Genomic DNA, 20,330 nt, shown 5'->3' with positions numbered 1-20,330 from the left:
TCTAGGAGAGGAGACCCCATTTACCTACCTCCTTCACAAGGGCATTGTGAAGGATAATTAATTAATGTTCATATAACACTATGCAAAGCATCTCATAGTCTAGCAAACAATTGGTAAGAGCCCTTGTAGGCACTGATAGCATTGCAGACATGCATGCATTCAGAGGGTCCAGTTAACATAGCGTAGGAACAGGTTCTGGTTCAGTGTGGGATGCTGCTGCTGCCTTTCCTGGATGTGCTGTGAAATTCCATGTAAGGGGAGAGAGATGTGGGGAGGCTCTTTGTTTCCTGTTTGCCTTTGGATAGTTGGGCTAATTCTAACTATCAATCCCACGTTTAGTAGGTGCAGAGGGACACTGCGCTTCTCCCTGTAGCTGTTTAACTATGCCAGACAGGTAAGTAGAAAAGACAGTTGCCAATGAGAAGAGCTAGACTGGCTTGGAAATGTGTGGCTGTGATTTGGACCCTCGTCATACCCACGTACTTTGTCACTGAGATAGGGTAACCAATGGTAACTGAATTCCTAGCAGTACAGGGACCAAGTGCCTCCCCTCCCAACAGCTCTATAAAAAGGGTCTGTCAAAGGAACCCCACAGGCTGCTGCCTATCAGCACAGACAAGAAAGAAAACTTAGACAGTGAGAGAGAAGCAGGGACCAGAGAGGAAGTGCCAGCATGGCTTCTGCTTTCAGACTTCAGTGCCACTGCATCCTGATCTTCTTGGCTGCCCTCAAGGGGGAAACCAGATACCTAGAGGTGAGCAATGCAACTGACACCTATCACAGCTCATCACACCTTCTCCTGCCTTCTTCCAACTTGCAGTTCCAGGTTTAGGGCATCCTGTCTGTCTCCTCTACCCCCCCCCCTCCCTTCCAAATCCTTAGGAGCAGACTAGAGGTAACATTAAGGGAAGCAGTTCCTCTCCCCCATTCCCGCAGCTAGTGCTCCTTTCCGCAGTCTGCTGGCATTGATTCACCGTGCATCTGGATTGCTCGCGCTCTCTCTCCAGCTCTGGTCCCCTCTGGAGCTGGTTGCCTCACCCGCGACAGGCAGGAAGTTTCAGACAAAGCTCTGGAGGAGGGCGGGCTGCCATTCTCTGACACCTGTTTCAGGGGGGTACAGGCCCGGGGGGGGGGGCTGCTGCCATCAGCCCATTTCACCTTGGCCCAGGCTCTTCTTGCCCAAGTGTTTCCTTTCCCCAGGCGAGGGGTGCTGGTGAGGACGAGCCCTTTCTGCTCCTCAGCGCAGACCTGAAGCGGGAATTGGCAGGCAGGCAGCTCTACCATCGGGCGCTCAGTGAGTTTCTTCGCGTCTCGGCTAAGGGGGAGCCCCGGTGAGAGCTCAGATCGGGGGACCCTGGGGGCAGGGGGCTGAGGGTGCGTTTCTCGGCCCGGGCGTGGGGGATCCGGGGTCAGCAGGGCGCTCCTGGCTGAAGGGAGTGGGAGATGGGATGGGCAGCCTGGACCCCGGGCACGGAGGTCTAAGCCCGAGCAGCCTCGACTCCCCCCAGCTCAGTTCTCCCCGGGGGGTGGGGGTGGCCGGGGGTGTCTCTCTGCGGCACGGTCAGAGGGAGCTGGGCGCGGGTCTCCCTGCGGGGAGCGGTGCTCAGCTGCAGTCTCCGTCTCTCCAGGGTGCATCGACATGCTGAGCGTGGAGGGGCAGTTCACCTTCACCGCCGCGCAGCCCCAGCTGCACTGTGCCGCTTTCTTCATAGGAGACCCCGAGGAGCTCATCACACTAGACTACGACTTCGTCAATATTGACTGCCAAGGGGGAGATTTCCTGAAGGTAGGAGGCTGGCAGCGCCTGGTGATACTCGTATCCTCCGTACACTAGCCAGGCACAGGACATTGCATTTATGGGTGGGGGGTGGGGGGTGGAGGGGAAATGGGTGTGCGTGTGTATGTATATTTTAGGGGTTTAAAAAGTAACTGTCATTGGTACTTGTGCTCCTAAATCCCGTAGGCGTTTCTGAAACTCTCCCCCTGTGAGAGCTGATCACGATGCAGGCGGAGTTCCTTGTTAAACCGCAGTGCAAACATTTCAGAACTTTCACAGAGGACCCCCGGCTATTTCTTCCTCCCCGTTTTCATGTGACTAGTTTAAAAGAGAAGCCCAGTTGCTCTCTCACCCCTCATTAGTGTTGCTTTGTTGTTGCTTTTGTAACACGATGAATCACACGAATGCTGTGGATGTTACTGTAGCTCTCAGAGGATTTCCACTGCACAGGCATTTATTTAGCTTTAGTTTACTGATGAGGGGCTTGGTACATTCTTTCTTTTAAATGGCTCCAATGGAGCTTTTCACAGCGTTTAAACAGAATGAACTTCATGATTCATGGTCAATTATATTCCAGAACGAAGAAAACGTCACTGGAAAACTCTGAGTTCAATGGCCTTACACCAGGGAGAAACTTTCACCAAGTACTTAATTCAGTTAATGAAACCAGGGGAGGCTTCAAAGTACCAGTGTCTTGACCTCATGGGCCCCCCTAATCTTAACATGGGAGGGGGCTATACACGTGCAGATCCCATCCTTCTCAGAAGGGGTCTGGGGATGAGGAGAGGAAATAAGGAGGAGGTGTGGAATGAACCAAGCCACGCCTTGGACTTTTGACTTCCCAGTGGAAATACAGATCCCCGCTGTATTACTCTTTTGTAGTCTCTCCCACCTTGGGATCTCCACCGGTGTCACATTACCAGTGAGTGATATTAGGGGAGGGGAGAAGTGATACTGGGGACTTCCTGTGGAGCCATGGCATTTGACACTGGACCTTTCCTGCTGGGCCAGAAAAATTCAGACAGAACTTCACTAGGGGCCTTCGTGGATTTTCCTGCAGCCTACACTCTGAGTTTCACAATTCTTACAAACAGCTTTACCTGCTTATATTCTAACACTCACATGTAGCCACTTGATAAGGATTTGCTGCTCTAGAAGATCTGGGCCCTGATCCTTAGGTAAGAAAGCCTTTTCCTATAAGCATAAGGATTCCTCACTAAACGCTTGCAGGATCTGGGCCCTTAGCATCTAAGAGCTCTACATGAAAACCCCTGAAGCATGTAATGGCTTGCTGAGTAAAGGAATGAGAAGACAAGTGAATCAGCTCTCAAAGGGTAGTTGCTCAGTTAAGCTAATTGCAGTGCAGGTACTTTATTGTTTGTCAGAGCCAGAACAAATGTTCTCACAAAGTTTCTCAGAACACTGTAAGGGCATATTTGATGCCATGTTTACTGTCATGTTCTTCTGTGGTCAGCACAAGCCTCAGAGTGAGATGAGAAGGAAATGGTGTAGTCCAGTTGGTTCCAGGATGAGAAAAGGACAAAGTGGATGAGGCAATATTTTTTATTCGACCAACTTCTGTTGGTGAAAGGTACAAGCTCTGGAGTTTCACAGAGCTCTTCTTCAGGTCTGGGGAAAGTTGACAGCATGCCTAAGCTAAATACAAGTTGGGACACTCTGGATACCCTTCCCCAAACCTGAAGAAGAGCTCTATGAAGCTCCAAAATTTATACCCTTGGTCCAATAAAAGATATTACCTCACCTACTGCGTCTCCCTCATTAAAAGGAAAGGCACAGAAAGAAAAAGGTCTGACCTAGCACAAGCAGTAATACTGGCAGGAATTCTTCACTGAATATTTATCATGCTGATTTTTCAAGCTGAAGTGCCAGGGCTCAGGAATGTCTTCTATCCAATTAAAAATGAGCATTAAAACATTCCAAGTGGAAAAAGGCAGAGGCATCAAAGTAATTAATAGTTAGATGTTGAGATGGTGACATGTGTTTGACGCTGATGCTAGATGAGGTCAGTCAAAAGCTTGGCTTAGTAATAATGGAACAGTAATAATAATGGAATAATAAATAATAATAATAATAATAATAATACAATTATAGTTTTAAACCATGGGCTTCTCACTCCAGCTTCTCTTCGTTAAATACAACCAACACTACCCCTCGGAAAAGTATAGCCTAAACATTTATCTTCTATGCATTGACTGAAACATCAGCAGTTACTTTCTTTTAACCACAGAGACTATAGAAACACAGATTATTCTAATTTCATTGGTGGTTTTGGACTAAACACCTGGTGTCAAAAAAATCAACAGATCAACTACTAGTTGAGGTGGTTTGGTATTTCTGGGTTAGGATTATAATGCAAGATCTACTTGTAGCAATTACCAAGAAGATGATAGCTAATATAAGCATTGTTTTTAGGTACATAAGATATGACGAGCACTGAGCAAGACACAGAATGAGAATGAGAATAAGAGTGAGGCAGGTGGCAAATTGAGATTATTACTACTCATTGGCCAAGGACCACTCATACAGCTAGCATATTATTTTTGTTAGCCCATCCCGCCATCCACTTGTTTTGCTCACCCACCTGTTCTGTGTTATCTGTTTAGATTGTAAACTCTTTGGGTAAGGGAATACCTACTACTTGGTGTCTGTGCAATGCCTAGCACAATGAGACCTGATCTGGCTGACTCCTCTGTGGCTACCATAATATAAATGTAAATAATATGAACACATGGTACATGTCCCTGAAGTATAAATAGGACCTTACCATCTGAGAACATCATTCTGAAAACCTTTATTCATGGAAGCAGTCATCTACTCACAAGTAGAGTTTGCAGGATAGAACTCTATATAATCTTAAAATACTTAGTCACTCTCTGACCTAGAATACAGCTGCATTTCTGTGCCTTTGACGTGGGGCCAATACCTACCCATACAAGAAAGGTCGTTAAATTGCTGATAAGGCTGCACAAGTGCCTTTCCTCCCAGCACAGCCAACAAAAACCAAGGTGATCACCAGGTAAAGCAGCATCAGAATCCCAATCAGACACCATTCACAGACCTTACTCCCAGAAGTATAGAGTGCTCAAGTACATTCACAGACTCCTGACTTCCATGAACACTCTTTCACCTCCAACACACAACCACCCACAACACAGCACACACTCAGTTCCTCAGAATCCCACTCAAACTTTCCAGGCTTGTTGGACTGAAACTCTGGCTGTCAAACCTTCACAGGTAATTGGAAGGCTGTTTGGGGCGAGGGGGAAGGTGAGATGGATTCAGCAAGGGTGAGGGATTGGTAAGAGGATAGCTATGGAACTAGAGAGAAGATGTGGTAGCAGGTTTCTGGAAGCAGAGAGATAGGATGCACAGAGGATGAGGAGCAGCAGCAGGTAGGGCAGCAAAGCCAGGCAGAAAACTTCAGAGAATGGATGTTGGCTGTGAAGATGCATTGTTCTGTCAGCTGCCACCATGCAAAATATAATGTTATCTTTCAGCATCTTTTAGCATTGATCCCCCAGGAGATCTGATATTATTTCCAGAAGCACAAAGCATTATGAGATATATCAAGTCCATAAGCACTGCCTTCGAAGGCAGAGGAGTCTGAAAAACACAAGACCCTCTGTAAAAATGTCAGGAAGGACTGGTTTTTAATCCCTTTAATGTTTAAATATGAGCGGAGGGGTTGAATTCTGCCAAAGATTTGTAAAATGCAAGTTTGTATTCCTTACTGAAGTGGTGGCATCATTGTAGGAAGGATCAGTGTGAAGTTTCATGTTTCAGGGTTGGTTATTCAAAACCATCTAGGGGAGTTAGGAGCTCATTAAAAATAAATGGGTCCTGTGTTCCTAATTCTCTTATGTGCTTTTGAAAATCTCACTCTCAAACTCCACCTTTAGAGGAAAACTCTATAGTGGAGCCTCTTTTACATCTTTTACACTCTGTAATCTTTGACACATCTGGAGACTGCTGACAGAATGGTAACAAACCTGAACTGTTCTTTGAATCACTGAACCCCTGTAGATATTTGATGGCTGGATACTCAAAGGTGAGAAGTTTCCTAGTTCTTTGGACCATCCTCTCCCTACTTCAGAAAGATACATAGATTTTTGCGAAAGCGGCAACATCCGAAGGAGCTTCAGGTCATCCCAGAATGTGGCGATGATCTTCTTCAGGGTTCATGAACCTGGGAATGGATTTACGTTTACAATAAAGAAAAATGCCAACCTCTTCCGTAAGTCTGATTTTCATATTGCCACTTGGATTGTCAGATGGGCTACATTTGGATTAGGAACCAAAAAGCACCAATCATTATGAAGCATTATGAAGCAGTACAGTTGAAAAGAAGCTGGTAAACTTAAAACCACTCTCTCTGAAATCATTTTGAACTTTTCAGTAAATGGATAGACAGAGAGAACCAGATTCCTAGCTGCTGTAAAGTGACATCGCTCAATGGAGCTATGACAATTTATACCAGCTGAGGACCTGATTCAGAAATAACCAATATAGCCTAAGCTTGTGTCTCACATTAAGAGAGAAAGTCAGTGAAATATGAGAGATTTTTTAAGAATGCCTGCTATATGTAAGATCCAAGGAATTTTTATTTCAAAGAAGATTTGTTCCAATCTATAATGTTAATATATCCAATAAGAGTAAATGGTATTACTTTAAGGATCTTAAATTTGGCAAATAACTAGAGCAGGGTAGGCAATGAGAAAAATATTCAAATATGTTATTTGAAATATGTGGTGAATTTTGCCAAATTACTCTATAGCCGTGTTTTCAAATGATCTGCACAGGTCTATAAACTGACCAAATGAAAAATAATTTACTCAAAACACAGCACAAAATTCAGAAAACAGTTTATTTGACAAGTACTATTCGACCCAGTCCAGTTACTATTTATTTGATAAACATGCTAACTCAGAGTGCAATTCTGCCACCCTTACCCACACTGAATATGCCCTACTTTATATTATAGGCCCAAACCATCCTGTGCATAGGTGGAAACTCAGAGGAAGGAATTCTCTGTGAGGATCCCCCATGGAAAGAGAGGGTTTAATCTCCTCCCTCCCCATATGAAAGGCTGTGGGGGCTGACCCCAAATCTGGATGATCTCTGGGATGTTTGTGCTTCCATGTGGGCTCTGATACCTAGTGCCGCTTCTCTGCAGCATGGTTCCTCTGGAGCCTGCCCCTGCCTGTGACTGCTCTGAGGAAATGACAATATAACACCGAGGGCCAGGATAGGGGAAGACCTGTATTCCCCGGTTCCACTCACTTCTCTCTTCAGCTCATCCAGTTTCCTGCTCCACAGGGTGGACCCTGAACTAGAGCCTGGGTTCCCTGTAGGATCGAGCAGGGTGGGAGTGGGCTGCACACAACGGGTTCTGTGTGGCTCTAGGGACAATGCCTGAGTCATACATTAGAATAAATCCTCTTTAAAGGTGAAAGATTCCTTGGAATGAAAATATAGGATCTTTAATATGGCAGAAACAAGTGTGCCAAAAACAATTGCTGCTCTGTGTCACTGAGACACAAGGGAAGCTGCCACTGAATCTCTCAATTTAATGAAGAATTTAAAATAAAACCAATATTCATCTTCTCTGGTTTCAATGGGCTCCATTTCAATGTGAGTAAGTGGGGGCAGAACATGGCTGTCAATGAATGTTTTAGTAGCTATATAATGTAAGATAATAGCTTGGGGGCTTCATGTAATATTTATCTTATTATTCAGTACTGACCAAAGAGCTAGGTCTTAATCCCTAACACACCCCTGCTCCTATGCAGAGCCCCACTGAAGTCAGTTGGACTCCATGAGGATACAAGAGTCAACCCAGGCAGAGTCAGTTGCAGGATCAGGTCTAAGGCTACATCTACACTGCAGTCGGGAATGATTTGCAGCTCGTGTACATGTACCCACACTACCTTTAATCTAGCCGGCTTGCTAAAAATAGCAGTGAGGCTGTGGTGGTTCAGGCTTCAGTGAGGGCTAGCAATGCAATGATGTACCTGGGAAGGGCAGGCAGGCTTGTATGTCCCACAAGTATAGCTAAGCCCTGGTCTATGCTACAAACTTATGTTGGTATAACTACGTCACTCAGGGTGCGGAAAATTCACACGTCTAAGCGACATAGTTATCCTGGCCTAACACCCAATGTGGACAGCACTATGTCGACAGGAGGGCTTCTCTCGTAGACATAGCTACAACCTCTTGAGGAGATGGAGTACCTACGCCAATGGGAGAAGCTCTTCCGTCGGCATAGGTAGTGTCTTCACTAAGCAAAACAGCACTGTAAGTGTAGACAAGCCCTAAACCACAAGCCTTTGCGTCTTCACTGCTATTTTTAGCAGATTAGCTAGATTAAAGGTAGCATAGATAATCTACAAAACCTTCTAATTACACCCCCAACTACAGTGTAGACGTAGTCTAAAATATTCAGCTAAAAGGAATTTCTTCAAGTTCTTTGGCATGTGATATTACATTCTGAGTGATATGCTGGCAATTGCTAGAGAACAACACCATGTAGCCAAAGGAAATGCTGAGTGAATCTCTTTTCAGCATTCTATTTATAATAAATAGTAATAAAATGAATTGTTCTTTGATAGCATCCATTATTTGAGAAAATGGGATATAGTGAACAGGGAAGACTGGCCTATTTTGGGAGTTTAATGACACCGCATGCAGGCCAGATTCTGTTCACGATTACACCAGCTGTAAAACAGAATAACTCTGCTGAAGTCAGCAGAGGTCCTAGAGGGCAGAATCTGGCCCTGTGAGTTTGGCCTGTGAGCTACAATTACATCGAAAGTGTCTAGAATACAGTTGGAGGTCTACGTCTTTGCTGTATGCAGATTGTGACTACTGTCCAAATAATTATGCTGTATCTTTTTCCTGTGCTAAAGCTTGCAATGTCATCTCTCAGACCCCTACTGGAAGGTTTACCATGGTAATTCCTCATCAGCACAGAAACTGCAGTTTTTCCATAATCTATCCAGTGGTGATAAAAATATCTGACCTTATACTGGGACATTTAAATAGCCTCCATTTAAAGGTGAGTTGTTTGTTTGTGTCATAGTAAGTTACTGTCTTCAGCTGGAGTGTAGCATAGATAAAGAGGTTATACAGAGTATCATTTGTATATTTACTATTATTAATAGGTTGAGTGCCCTTATATGTGCTAGGCATCTCATAAGAAACCAAGGGCTTCTGCTCAAAAGAGCATGCAATCTACATTGACGCAACAAGTAGTGATGGTCCTAAACAGGCAAAAGGGTAACACATATTGTGTGATTACGGGTGTGTTTAGAATGACAGACTTTAAAAGCAGGAATCTATTTACAGTGGATCCAGTCCCATGAGGTGCTGAGACCCCTCTGCCCCTTCTTATTTCAGTAGGAGGGGACTTGTTAACTTGCAGAATTGAATCTGAGGTGGTTTGAAATCTAGGGAAATGGTATAAAATTAGTACCTTGAGTTCAACCAGAGGAAACTCTGCTTACTGGATTCCTCTGAAGATCATAGTAACCCATTTGGACCACAACAGGTCTTCCCAAGAAGACCCGTTTATAATTTAAGCCAATTAATACGGCAGGAGGAAGGCCCAGAGCAAGCAAAGAGCCCCTCCAAATGCATGGAGAGGCAAGCGGGTTCTTCCACAGCTCAGCCATGGAGGAGTTTAAGAGGATTACACACACATAATCTAACAATGAACAGCTGTTAGTTCTAAAGGGTTCCAAGAACAGGAGGAACACCCACAGCTGCAAAGAACCTTTTCCCCCCCATAACATGCAGACTGGGGGGAGGAGTGAGGCAGATTTCTTTGTCCCAGGGGATGCTTCTCCTGTCTTGGCTCCCTTGCAGAACTACCAGCTGATAATCTTCAAGTTGTGCAACCTCTTTATGCTCTTCCATCACAGAGCTGTGGGGGAACCTGCTTGCCTCTCCATGAATTTGGAGGGGTTCTTTGCTTCTCTGGAGCTCCCTAGTGACACAGTAATGGGCTTGTAAGGGTGATGTCATAGCCTCAGGATATGTCTCCACTGCAATTAGACACCTGTGGCTGGCCTGTGCCAGTTGACTCGGGCTCAGGCTGCAGGGCTGTTTAATTGTTGTGTAGATGTTTGGGCTCGGGCTGTGGGACCCTTCCACTTTGCAGGGTCTTGGAGCCCGTGCTCCTGCCTGAGCCCAAGTGTCTACACTGCAATTAAACAACCCTTTAGTGTGAGCCTGAGCCAGCTGGCACAGGCCAGCCATGGATGACTAATTGCAACATAGACATACTCTGAGACATATGGAGATGGGGTCTGACAGCCACTTGGGCTGGGGCTGGGTTTTGTCAGCCACGTAGCTGCTATGTGATGTCCATTGAGGAGCTACTTTGCCCACAGGTTTTCAATAGTGTTCCATACCTATGGAGTTAGCCTGAGGCAAGGGGCCTGGGTTCTGTCCAGCTTCATGATGTCAAGCACCATAGGGCCAAGATTTGGCTGTAAACAATGTATGGGAAAGAACAGTAAATGATTAAAGCTAAGGTATTGAATTTCATGCAGATAACAGCAATGTTCAGTCTGTGGAGTTTGAAGTATAATTTTTAACCACTTCATAAATTCTCATCATATATTGATTATACCATTGCTGTTTTGTTTGTGGCACAGAGATAGTTTAATTTAAAAAAAGAGAACATTTATGGGAGCCTGGGTGACTCAGTAGATAAACTGCATATCTTAAATCTCAAAGGATCCAGCTCAAACCAGTACCCATGTATCACCTTGCCTTACTGACCCTCCTTGCATGGATTTACATGGTTGTCTCTAATCAAGGAGAGAGAGAGTGTTCCCCCAAACATAGTTCTTAGGTTATTGCCAGGCAGGGGCGGCTCTAGAAAGTAGGCTGCCCCAAGCAGCGCGGAGCGCTGCGCCGCCCTTCCCCAGTCCCGCGGCGGCTCCCCTCTTCCCTGCGGCAGGTCCACCGGAGCCCGGGACTTGCGGACCTGCCGCAGTCATGCCTGCGGGAGCTCAACCGGAGCCGCGGGAAGAGGGGACCCGCTGCAGTCTTGCCTGCGGCAGGTCCGCTCGTCCCGGGCTCCGGTGGACCTGCCGCAGGCATGCCGGCGGGAGCTCAACCGGAGCCGCGGGAAGAGGGGAGCCGCCCCCCGGGAAACGGCCGCCCCACGCACCTGCTTGGCGCGCTGGGGTCTAGAGCCGCCCCTGTTGCCAGGGCAACCCCACCCCCCAATAAATGTAGGTCTCCTAAGTGAAAAAACAGAGTTTGCCCATTATAAACTAGCTGAAAATGCCTGTGGATCTGATTCTGCCAACAGATGCACACCTCTTTTGTCCCACAAGGAGTCCCATTTGTCTCACTGAAGTCTCTGGGCCTGCAATCACATAAATGGTGGCAGAAGTTGCCTAAAAATGTAATTTGCACCAAATTGGCATATGGTGGTGTGCAAAATGAGTGTGACTTAATCATTAACAGGCAGACGTGAGATTGTAACAGGAAAAGTAATAGTGGAAACTAACTGAGCACAGCTTTTACGATGGGTTGAAGTAGCAGAATGGGAGTTGGTATAAGGTAATGCTGGCAGTCAGCATTAAATCACAGAATAAAATCTTCGCAGTTTTGTGAGACAATGAAGCTGCAGAAAGAGACTCTCCCCAGCTCCCTCAGTCTGTGGAAGCCAAAATGTATTGAGAGGCTTCCCCAGGATTGCAGGGAGGGTTTGGCTCCAAAATCCTCTTTCACCCTGCCCCAGTGGATTTTAGGTCAGCTAAAATGGGGTTTCTGTTCCTTTCACAATGCTCCCTACTTGGGAAAAATGGAGGGAGAATGTTGTGCTTTCCTGATATTTTCATTATAAGTGAACTTATTGAACAACATAGCCTGGTTAATTGTCACGCTGACAACTACCTAGAAAGGTAATGGGATGGTGAAACAGAGCGGGGTACGCACTCTCTCCTCTCTCTCTCGCTCTCTCTCTCGCTCTCTCAACATTGAAATGAAATATTGTTTTGAACATTTCATTTGAACCCAAACAATTTTTTTGACTTTTCAGTTTGCAAAAATAAATAAATAAATAAATAAAAATTGTTTTCAGGGTCTACTTGAAACATTTTTAATTTTTTTATTTTTCATAATTGCCAGTGAACCAAAAAGTCAGTTATTTGCACAGCCCTGTGGGTGTGGAATTTATAGTTAGGATTATATTAGCAGCAAAAATTAATTGACTAAACTTTGCAAAGGTAATATATTTCAGCACCACAGCTATAGTATCTTACTGCTTTTGATAGGATTATTTGGTTTGCTAGAACCAACGTGATCCAAAACCGTAATTGGGTACTCCTATTGGCAAAATCCATCTACAGATTACTTGCATGGTCTCTTAAGGAAATTAAATTTGCTAACTTCAAATTAGAGCATTAAACAGGCCAAAAGTGGCCTGATTTTTACAGGAGCGCCCACAACTCCCATTGACTTCAATGATATCTAAATGACTATTTAATTTATTAAGTATATTCAAAATGTATCTTCTGTCTCTGTCTTTATAGAAACCATCAACAGGCTGTGCAGGAGTGGGAGATTTTGTGGAGCTGTTGGGTGGAACTGGATTAGACCCCTCCAAGATGTTCCCTCTAGCTGATCTGTGCCAATCCTTTCATGGTTCTGGTGAGATCTTTTGTTTAAATTTGTGCATGAGGAAATAATTAATTAGCAATAGAGTACAGCAGAAATCTGATTTCCTGGTGGGCCTGGGTACTTCATATGGAGCAGAACCTGAGAATCAAAGATGTTAAGACTGCAGCCAGTACGTTTAGGTTTCCTGTATCACAGCCCCCAGATGGAGAACCTAAGGACAGACTAGAAACCACAGCAGGGTTAAGCTTCAATTAAAAAAAAACCAACTCATTCTTATTACAGATAGTCAATAAGGACTGCAACAGAAGGATGTTCTAGCAACCATGATAAGGTCAAAACAGGGCAGGCAAGTTCTGAGTGGAGGGGGAGGAGTACTTCGTATGTTACTCAAAGTCCCAAGGAGTGTGATGTGATTAAGCAATTTTTTGGTCTGGTGATTGAACTGAAAAATCGAAAATATATATGTTATATATAATTTCAAGGTGACTCAAAAGCAAAATATTTAAAATATTTTGGCAAACCGAAGTAGTTAAAAATATACATTTCAGGTCAAACAAAATATTTTGTCCAACCCAAAATGAAATGTTTAATATTTGAGGGTGTTTTTAAATACCTTTTAAAACCTTTCTTATACCTTTGATACAAAACAAAAAGTCATTTTGAAATTGAATACTTAAAATGCTTCATTAAAAACATCAAAACAAAACGTTTTGATTTTTTCAGATTGTTTTGTTTTGTTTGGACGAAAAAATTTGGTAAATTCAGTATAAACTAACTAAATGTTTCGGTCGACCTGAATCTACATTTTTTGATGAAAAAGCTTTGTCCTAAAAATTTCACCCAGCTCTAGTTCTAAGAGCCTTCTCTTCCTTTGGAAAGGAAAAAAATGTACTGCTTACATAATTTCCTCTAACATGCGGGACGTTAGAGAAGCTCGAAATCATCGTACCTCAAGCTTTTCAGGCTGATGACCTGTTATTCAAAGTAAAAAGTTTTTGCAGTCTCCTTATATTTACTATAAAAGAAAGAATAAAAATGTATGTGGGATAATAATAAGCCTATATAATGTACTTTTGTGGATATGTGATTCAAGAGGTTGACAGAAAACTCTTGATCGTGATGAGTAAGGGTGTACGGGGCAGTAAGATTTTCTTTGCTTTAGATTGTAATTTAGCAGCTCGTGACATCTCCTCCTCCTACCCCAATTGCCTTGCATGATCCATCTTTGAGGTCACAACCCACCATTTGAGAAAAACCACTCTATACCATAGCAAACAGAATTAAAGTCTCAGACAAAAAAAAAAAAGGTTACTGAGCCTACGCTGAGTGCTCCTATGAGGTAATATTGTTTCCAAGGCAGCTTTTGAATACAGTGTGAAATAGTGCTCCAGTTAATGAGAAAAAGGGAAATCATACAGTACTATATTGTCGGGATGAATCTGAAGGGTTGGGAGGCCAGTGGATTCAGGCTCCCTCCAAATACAAAAGGCCACTTTGAGTTCTACAAAGGTTAATGCCAAACTGCTCCTCGGGCTGCTCATCACAAAGCAGGGTTTAATAACAGGCTCAATCAGCTTTGACAAGGTGTGGGGCCTGATGCCACTCCTAATGCATATTTGGAAAACACAGGTATATGGAGAGATACAGCAGAATAACTGAAGAAGCAATGAGAAAGACAGAGTTCAGTACTGTGGGACCTCTATATTGAGAAGTTCCACTGACTTCAGTGGGAACTCTGAGTGCACAGAGGACTTAACAGGATGAAGACTAGGGACTGGGAAAAAAGTTAAAGGGAGAAAGGATTGATCTGTGAAGGGGAGAGAAGCAGAGGAAGAAAACAGAGAGAGGCAGAAGGTACAATAGAACACAGGGGAAAAGAAAATGGAGAAAGAGTGGGAGCAAGTGTAGAAAAGGTGTGAGGATGGAAGAAATGAGGACAGGTGAGAGAATGGGAAAAGAGATGAGCAACAATATAAATCCTATAGAACTGGCTTGAAGCAGGATGGATTAGTTTCAGCATAATGTGCTGCTATGAAGCTTTAGGAACAATCGTGACATCTTAGAGCTCAGGTTCATCCTAGAAGGGACACGCTTGGGATCTGAAAAAGGGATAGCACAAAGGTGTATATTTCAAAGGTGACGCATTGAGGAAAGCGTGAGGGATATGTTTGCACTGCCTTTTGATATAAGGGAAGGTTAATAGTAAGGAAAATGACACATTCCCTCATTGGTAAGGTTAAGATTCTGTCATAGGTATTTTTAGGTCCTGGGCAGTAAACAAAGATTCACAGAACCCCAATACCTGTCCCTGACTTTTACTAAAAATACCTGGGGGAGAGGGATGATAAACAGAGCACTGCCGAGGCTTGCAGCTGCTCCAGACCTGCCACTTCTCCTGTGGTGGGGGCTGACCCAACCCCAGCCTCTGCTCCAGCAGCCCTGCTCCAGAAGAAGTCACGGAGGTCCCAGAAAGTCATGGAATCCATGATGTCCATGACAGAATCGTATCTTTACTCATTGGTAATGCAACATGGAAACACAGATCTCTTGATGCCTTTTAACCAATGGGGTGGAATAACCATGTAAATAATCAGCTATCCATAGAAATGTAGGGCTGGAAGTAACCTCAAGAGGTTGTCTAGTCCATCCACCCAACACTGAGGCAGAACTAAATAAACCTAGACCATCCTTGACAGGTGTTTGTCTAACCTGTTCTTAAAAACCTCCAGTGCTGGGGATTTCACAACTTCCCTTGGTAACCTATTTCAGAGCATATCTGCCCTTCTAGTTAGAAAGTTTTCTCTAATATCTAACCCAAATCATTCTTGCTGCAGATTAAGCTGATTATGTCTTGTCCTACCTTCAGTGGACATGGAGAACAATTGATCACCATCCTCCTTATAACAGCTATTAACATATTTGAAGACTGTTATCAGGTCCCTTTCAGTCTTCTTTTCACGAGACTAAACATGGCCTTTTTTAAAACCTTTCTTCTACAGCTCAGGTTTTCTAAACCTTTTATTATTTTTATTGCTCTCCTCTGGACTCTGCAATTTGCCTAAATCTTTTTTAAAGTATGACACCTAAAACCGGGCACAATATTCCAGATGAGGCCTCAGCAGTGATGAGTATAGTGGGACAGTTACCTTCTGTGTCTTACATATGACACTCCTATTTATACATCAGTCTTTTTCGCAATGGCATCTCATTGTTGACTCATATTCAATTTGTGATTCACTATAACCTCCAGATCTTTTTCTCCAGTACTATTGCCTAGCCAGTTATTTCCCATTAGTATTTGTGCAGTTGACTTTTCCTTCTCAAGTGCCATGCTTTGCATTAGTCTTTATTGAATTTCATCTTGTTGATTTCAGATCAATTCTCCAAGTTACCAAGTCATTTTGAATTCCAATCTTGTCCTCCAGAAATTTTATAAGCACACTTTCCACTCAGTTATAAAAATCATTAATGAAAATATTGAATAGTACCAGACCCAGGACTGACTTCTGCAGGATGCAATTGGACACATTCTCACAGTTTGATAGCAAATCTCCGATAACTACTCTTTGAGTATGATTTTTCAACCAATTGTGTACCCATTTTATAGTAATTTCATCTAGACCACATTTCCCTAGTTTGCTTATGAGAATGTCATGTGGGACTGTGTCAAAACCCTTCCTAAAGTCAAGATATAGCACATCTATTGCTTTCTTCCTATCCACTAGGCAAATAACTGTGTCAAAGAAGGAAATTAGGTTACTTTGACATGATTTGTTCTTGGGCTATTCCTTATAACCCTATTATTCTTCAGGTGTTTACAAATTGATTAATAATTTGTTCCAGCTTCTTTCTAGGTTTTGAATTTAATGTGAGTGTTTCCCATTTGGGCATGCTGTACTAGAATTTAAACACACGTTTTACATTAGGAAGAATCTTCTTGGTGTTGCCACCTAAAAACTGTCATTCTTTCAATAGGAAATATTTCACAAATGGTTTATTAATGACACCTCCATGGTTGGGAATGGTTTCCTTTAAATATTATTATCAATGGTATTTAATATTCATATACATTTCAGGGTATAGATATAGAAAGGGGACAGGTGGAAATAACATATGGATTTAGTATTAGTAAATAGAACATTTGGTGAACTGGTCAAACCATTTAAAAATTAATATAAAAATACAAAAATGTATTTTTTAATTTTGTTAATATTTCACTTGTATTCAGTAGTGTCATCATTCTACAGTCAGCTGGGTGAAAAGTTCATCATAGCGAGAAAGTTACTATATAAGAATGGATACTTTCAACTGTCTATTTAGGCATGTTATACTATGAAAGTGAGGCATTTGTATTTAGTAATTCCTAACATAATGTAAAACCCTATCTTTTTATTGATTAGCGCAAATGAAGATTGGCTGTGACAATACTGTACTACGAATGGTATCCAGTGGCAAGCATATTAATCGTGTGTCATTTGAGTATCACCAGCTTGACCAATATGAATTGGAAAACAGAAAGGAGAATAGCATTGAGGAGTTCTGCTTCCCTGGTATTTGAGAAACCATTCAAAGCATTTTCACGCTGCTAGCAAAAATATGGTCTTGGTTGATAAAAAAAATGTACTTTTAATTTTAACTAACTAGTATTATCAAACTTTCTACGGCATAAGCATCCTTATCTTTTTCATATTAAACAGCTGTTCCCATGACCAATCAGGAAAAATTACCTAACGGGTTAATCTTTCTATTTATCATCATACTTTTTTTGTGTGCAATATTTGGGTTCCTTTATTGTATCCAAAATTAATAAAGAGAACAGAAGACTATGTTCCCAATATACTTATTATTTCAAAAGGTCAGAGGCGAAAATCCTCTGTGTAGCTAGTTTGAGCGCGCATAAAAACTACAAATTAATATCAAATTCAATTAGCAACTTTATCTTTTTATATCAGATGCACGCACAAAAAGAAAAAATATAGAGGAATGAACATCAGTTTTATAATAGAAAATCCATTATTAGTATATGCAAAGATTGCTTATTTATTACTATAAATGTACTATTATTTATTTCTATTTACTTGTTTTTAATAAAAACATTTGTAGCATGGAAACTTTTCCTTACACAAGTCCAAACATGAATAAAAACATTCAAAGTGTTGGCAAAATTTTATGTTGCATTTGTTCGAGAAGCTGTTTATCTCTCTGGTTAACTTTGTAAATCTTGTGCAGTTTTGTTGGAAATGATAATCTTGGACATCTGTCACTGTAAAACTGGAGCATTAAAGTAACATTATGGCCACAAATTCGGTTTGTACTGTTGCATACCCATATGAAGACTTACAGTAAGCACCGATTTAATAGTTAATTAAAAACCTTAAACAGTAAAGATAATTAAGTGGGCACTATGAGGAAAGTGTGGGTATAAGTACCTATAAATATAGATATTTTTGTCCCTGGACCTTTACCTACCTATAAGAGGGGAATGTTGTGTTAGCATTCCAAGTACAGCTTTCAGAAGGGTGACAGTATATTGAAATATCAGCATTACACAAATTATTCTACCTTAGAAAAATAAGGCTCCATCTCAAGTGTATCTCAGGAGCACTTCTCGATTAATTCTTCACGTCTTTGAAAGTATTGCTGCTAAATTTAGGCCTTAGTGACATTATGGCTGAGATTTTTAATACTGGGTCCCTAAAATTAGGCTCCTATATCCATAGGCAGGCACCTAAACAAATGTCCTGATTTTCAGAACTACCAATCACTCATCTGCCCCCTCTAAAATCAGTGGAAGCTGCTAGGGCCTCAGCATCTCTGAAAATTGACACTTCTGTAGGAGCCTAACTTTGGGGACCCTGTTCTGAACCTATAAATTCTGTTGTGGGTTGGGTGAATCATCATTGAAACAGGTGGGTGTAACCACTGCCTCTCACTTAAGATAGTGGTAAGAAACAGGCTCCTTTATGAAATAACAGGAGTTTTTTTCCTAAACACAGGTACACCGAGTGCCTTAACCAAAAACACATGTGAGTCTGCCCAGGAATTAGAATGATGTGGAATCAGAAATCTACCTTTAAACCCTGTAACAATGTTAAAGAAAGAGGCATTGAGTTGAGGAGAGCCACTCCTCATCCTCTACTGAAAGTAGCAGGGACCCAGGGGTGGCTCCAGGCACCAGCACGCCAAGTGCGTGCCTGGGGCAGCAAGCCACAGGGGGGCGCTCTGCCGGTCGCCGCAAGGGCGGCAGGCAGGTTGCCTTCGGCGGCATGCCTGCGGAGGGTCCTCTAGTCCCGCGGCTTCGGCGGACCTCCCACAGGCGTGCCACCGAATTCACGGGACTGGGGACCTCCTGCAGGCAAGCCGCCGAAGGCAGCCTGCCTGTTGTGCTTGGGGAGGCAAAATACCTAGAGCCGCCCCTGAAGGGACCTCCTCTCCTTGGCTTGGTGGAGCAGCTCTTCTCAACGGCTCCCCACACCTCTTTGGCTCTTCAGTTTCAATCTGCTTTAACCACTCACTGGGTGTATAGCAGCCATTTTCATCCGTGAGCTGGTCCTGAGTTGTTGGACCCTAAATCTGTCATTGCAGGGGAAAATTCTGCCTTTGGGGAGGAAAGGAGTAAACATTTCTTAGGCAGTTTTTTTAACATGGTAACCTGGTTGAATGTGCCTTCTAGGTTCGAAATTCTACTGGTGGTCCCAGTGATCTCACCTGCTCTGCCCAGTGATCCAGCTTCACTGGGACTAAATAATGCAAGGCTGTGATATCCATGGGTGAGATGGACCCCTTGTATAGTAAAAACTTTACAAGGAGGCTTAAAGAGAGGTTCCTCTCTAGGCCAGTGGTTTTCAACCTTTTTTCATTTGTGGACACCATTTCAAATGGAGATGCGAAACCCTTTGGAAATCCTAGACAAAGTTTGTGGACCACATGGGTTTCTGGATCACAGGTTGAAAACCACTGCTCTAACATCATTCCATTGGAACCCCTCCCAAAATTAGCTGGAGGACTAGCCCCAAACCTGCCACATCCATATGCACACACTCTGTAGCTGCATTGGCTCTAGAGTCCTGGGGTAAAATCCTGGCCCGATTGAAGTCAATGGGAGTGTTGCCCCTAGATATCAACCCAGTGTCCACCTCCCGCTGAGCACAGCAGTCGCTGAAAGAGGATTGGTGGGAGTGGTAATAGGGCTTGAGGCTGGGTCACCTCTTCAATCGATCCTCATGGGGCTGGTAGGAGAAGCACATAATTTCCCTGTCTTGTGGCCTCAGGTAATAAAGGGCTGCCCTTTCCTCCCCCACAGATCCCAACCCTGCGGGGGCATAGTGCTGCAGAATTGCCAGTGGGGCAGGTGAGATCTGGAGGGTAAGAGGGAGCTGCAAGTATGGAGGGCACACCTGGCCCCATGTCACAAAATGCACGAGTTTGTGATAAATTGCACACCGTGTGTTGGAATCAAAACTCCAAAATGCCTCATGCTAGGGTTAATGCCCTATACGTATCAGATAGCCAATAACATGAGAGAAGCTGTGAAATGTTTGCATCAGTCTCAACACATCTTCCAACCACACAATAGTACTGTAGCAACACAGTGGTCTGGGACACTAGACAAATACTTTCATTTGGTTTGGAGGTACACAACCATTATTTAGTAATAGTGCCACAAGGAGTGGAGAAAAGTAATGTATACTCTTAACATGTGACATTATACCTCGGGGGAGTGCCCTGTAACCCTCATAGTCATCATTTTTATATAATTGTGATATTTCATATAAAGCATGCCATGTAAGGTATCATGGGAAAGGTTATGATCTGCTGAAAGCCATTGTTCTATCTAAATATGTATATCATTAGTGCATAGAAGTTATGAGAGTGTGTTGTGTGGTAGTCACTA

The 20,330-nt window shown here is 43.1% G+C and overlaps 1 protein-coding gene across 2 annotated transcripts; it reads left to right on the top strand.

The window, feature by feature from the left end:
- The first annotated feature begins 546 nt into the window (after window positions 1-546).
- On the top strand, window positions 547-17,398 carry LOC120408367 (corticotropin releasing hormone binding protein). 2 transcript variants are annotated; one of them, XM_039545217.1, is made up of 7 exons: window positions 547-754; window positions 1,201-1,294; window positions 1,629-1,786; window positions 5,822-6,032; window positions 8,704-8,852; window positions 12,349-12,466; window positions 16,837-17,398. In XM_039545217.1, exons 1-7 carry the CDS (start codon window positions 674-676, stop codon window positions 16,992-16,994), a joined length of 969 nt encoding a protein of 322 aa, XP_039401151.1. In that variant the 5' UTR covers window positions 547-673; the 3' UTR covers window positions 16,995-17,398. The 2 variants fall into 2 exon arrangements, with proteins under 2 accessions (XP_039401151.1, XP_039401152.1); XM_039545218.1 differs by lacking the exon at window positions 547-754 and having other exon boundaries at window positions 1,268-1,331.
- The last annotated feature ends 2,932 nt before the right edge of the window (window positions 17,399-20,330 follow it).

Source organism: Mauremys reevesii, linkage group 6, assembly GCF_016161935.1.
Source record: "Mauremys reevesii isolate NIE-2019 linkage group 6, ASM1616193v1, whole genome shotgun sequence".
NCBI lineage: Eukaryota > Metazoa > Chordata > Testudines > Geoemydidae > Mauremys > Mauremys reevesii.
The sequence above is the reverse complement of the archived record's forward strand: the minus strand, read 5'-3'. Positions and strand labels throughout refer to the sequence as shown.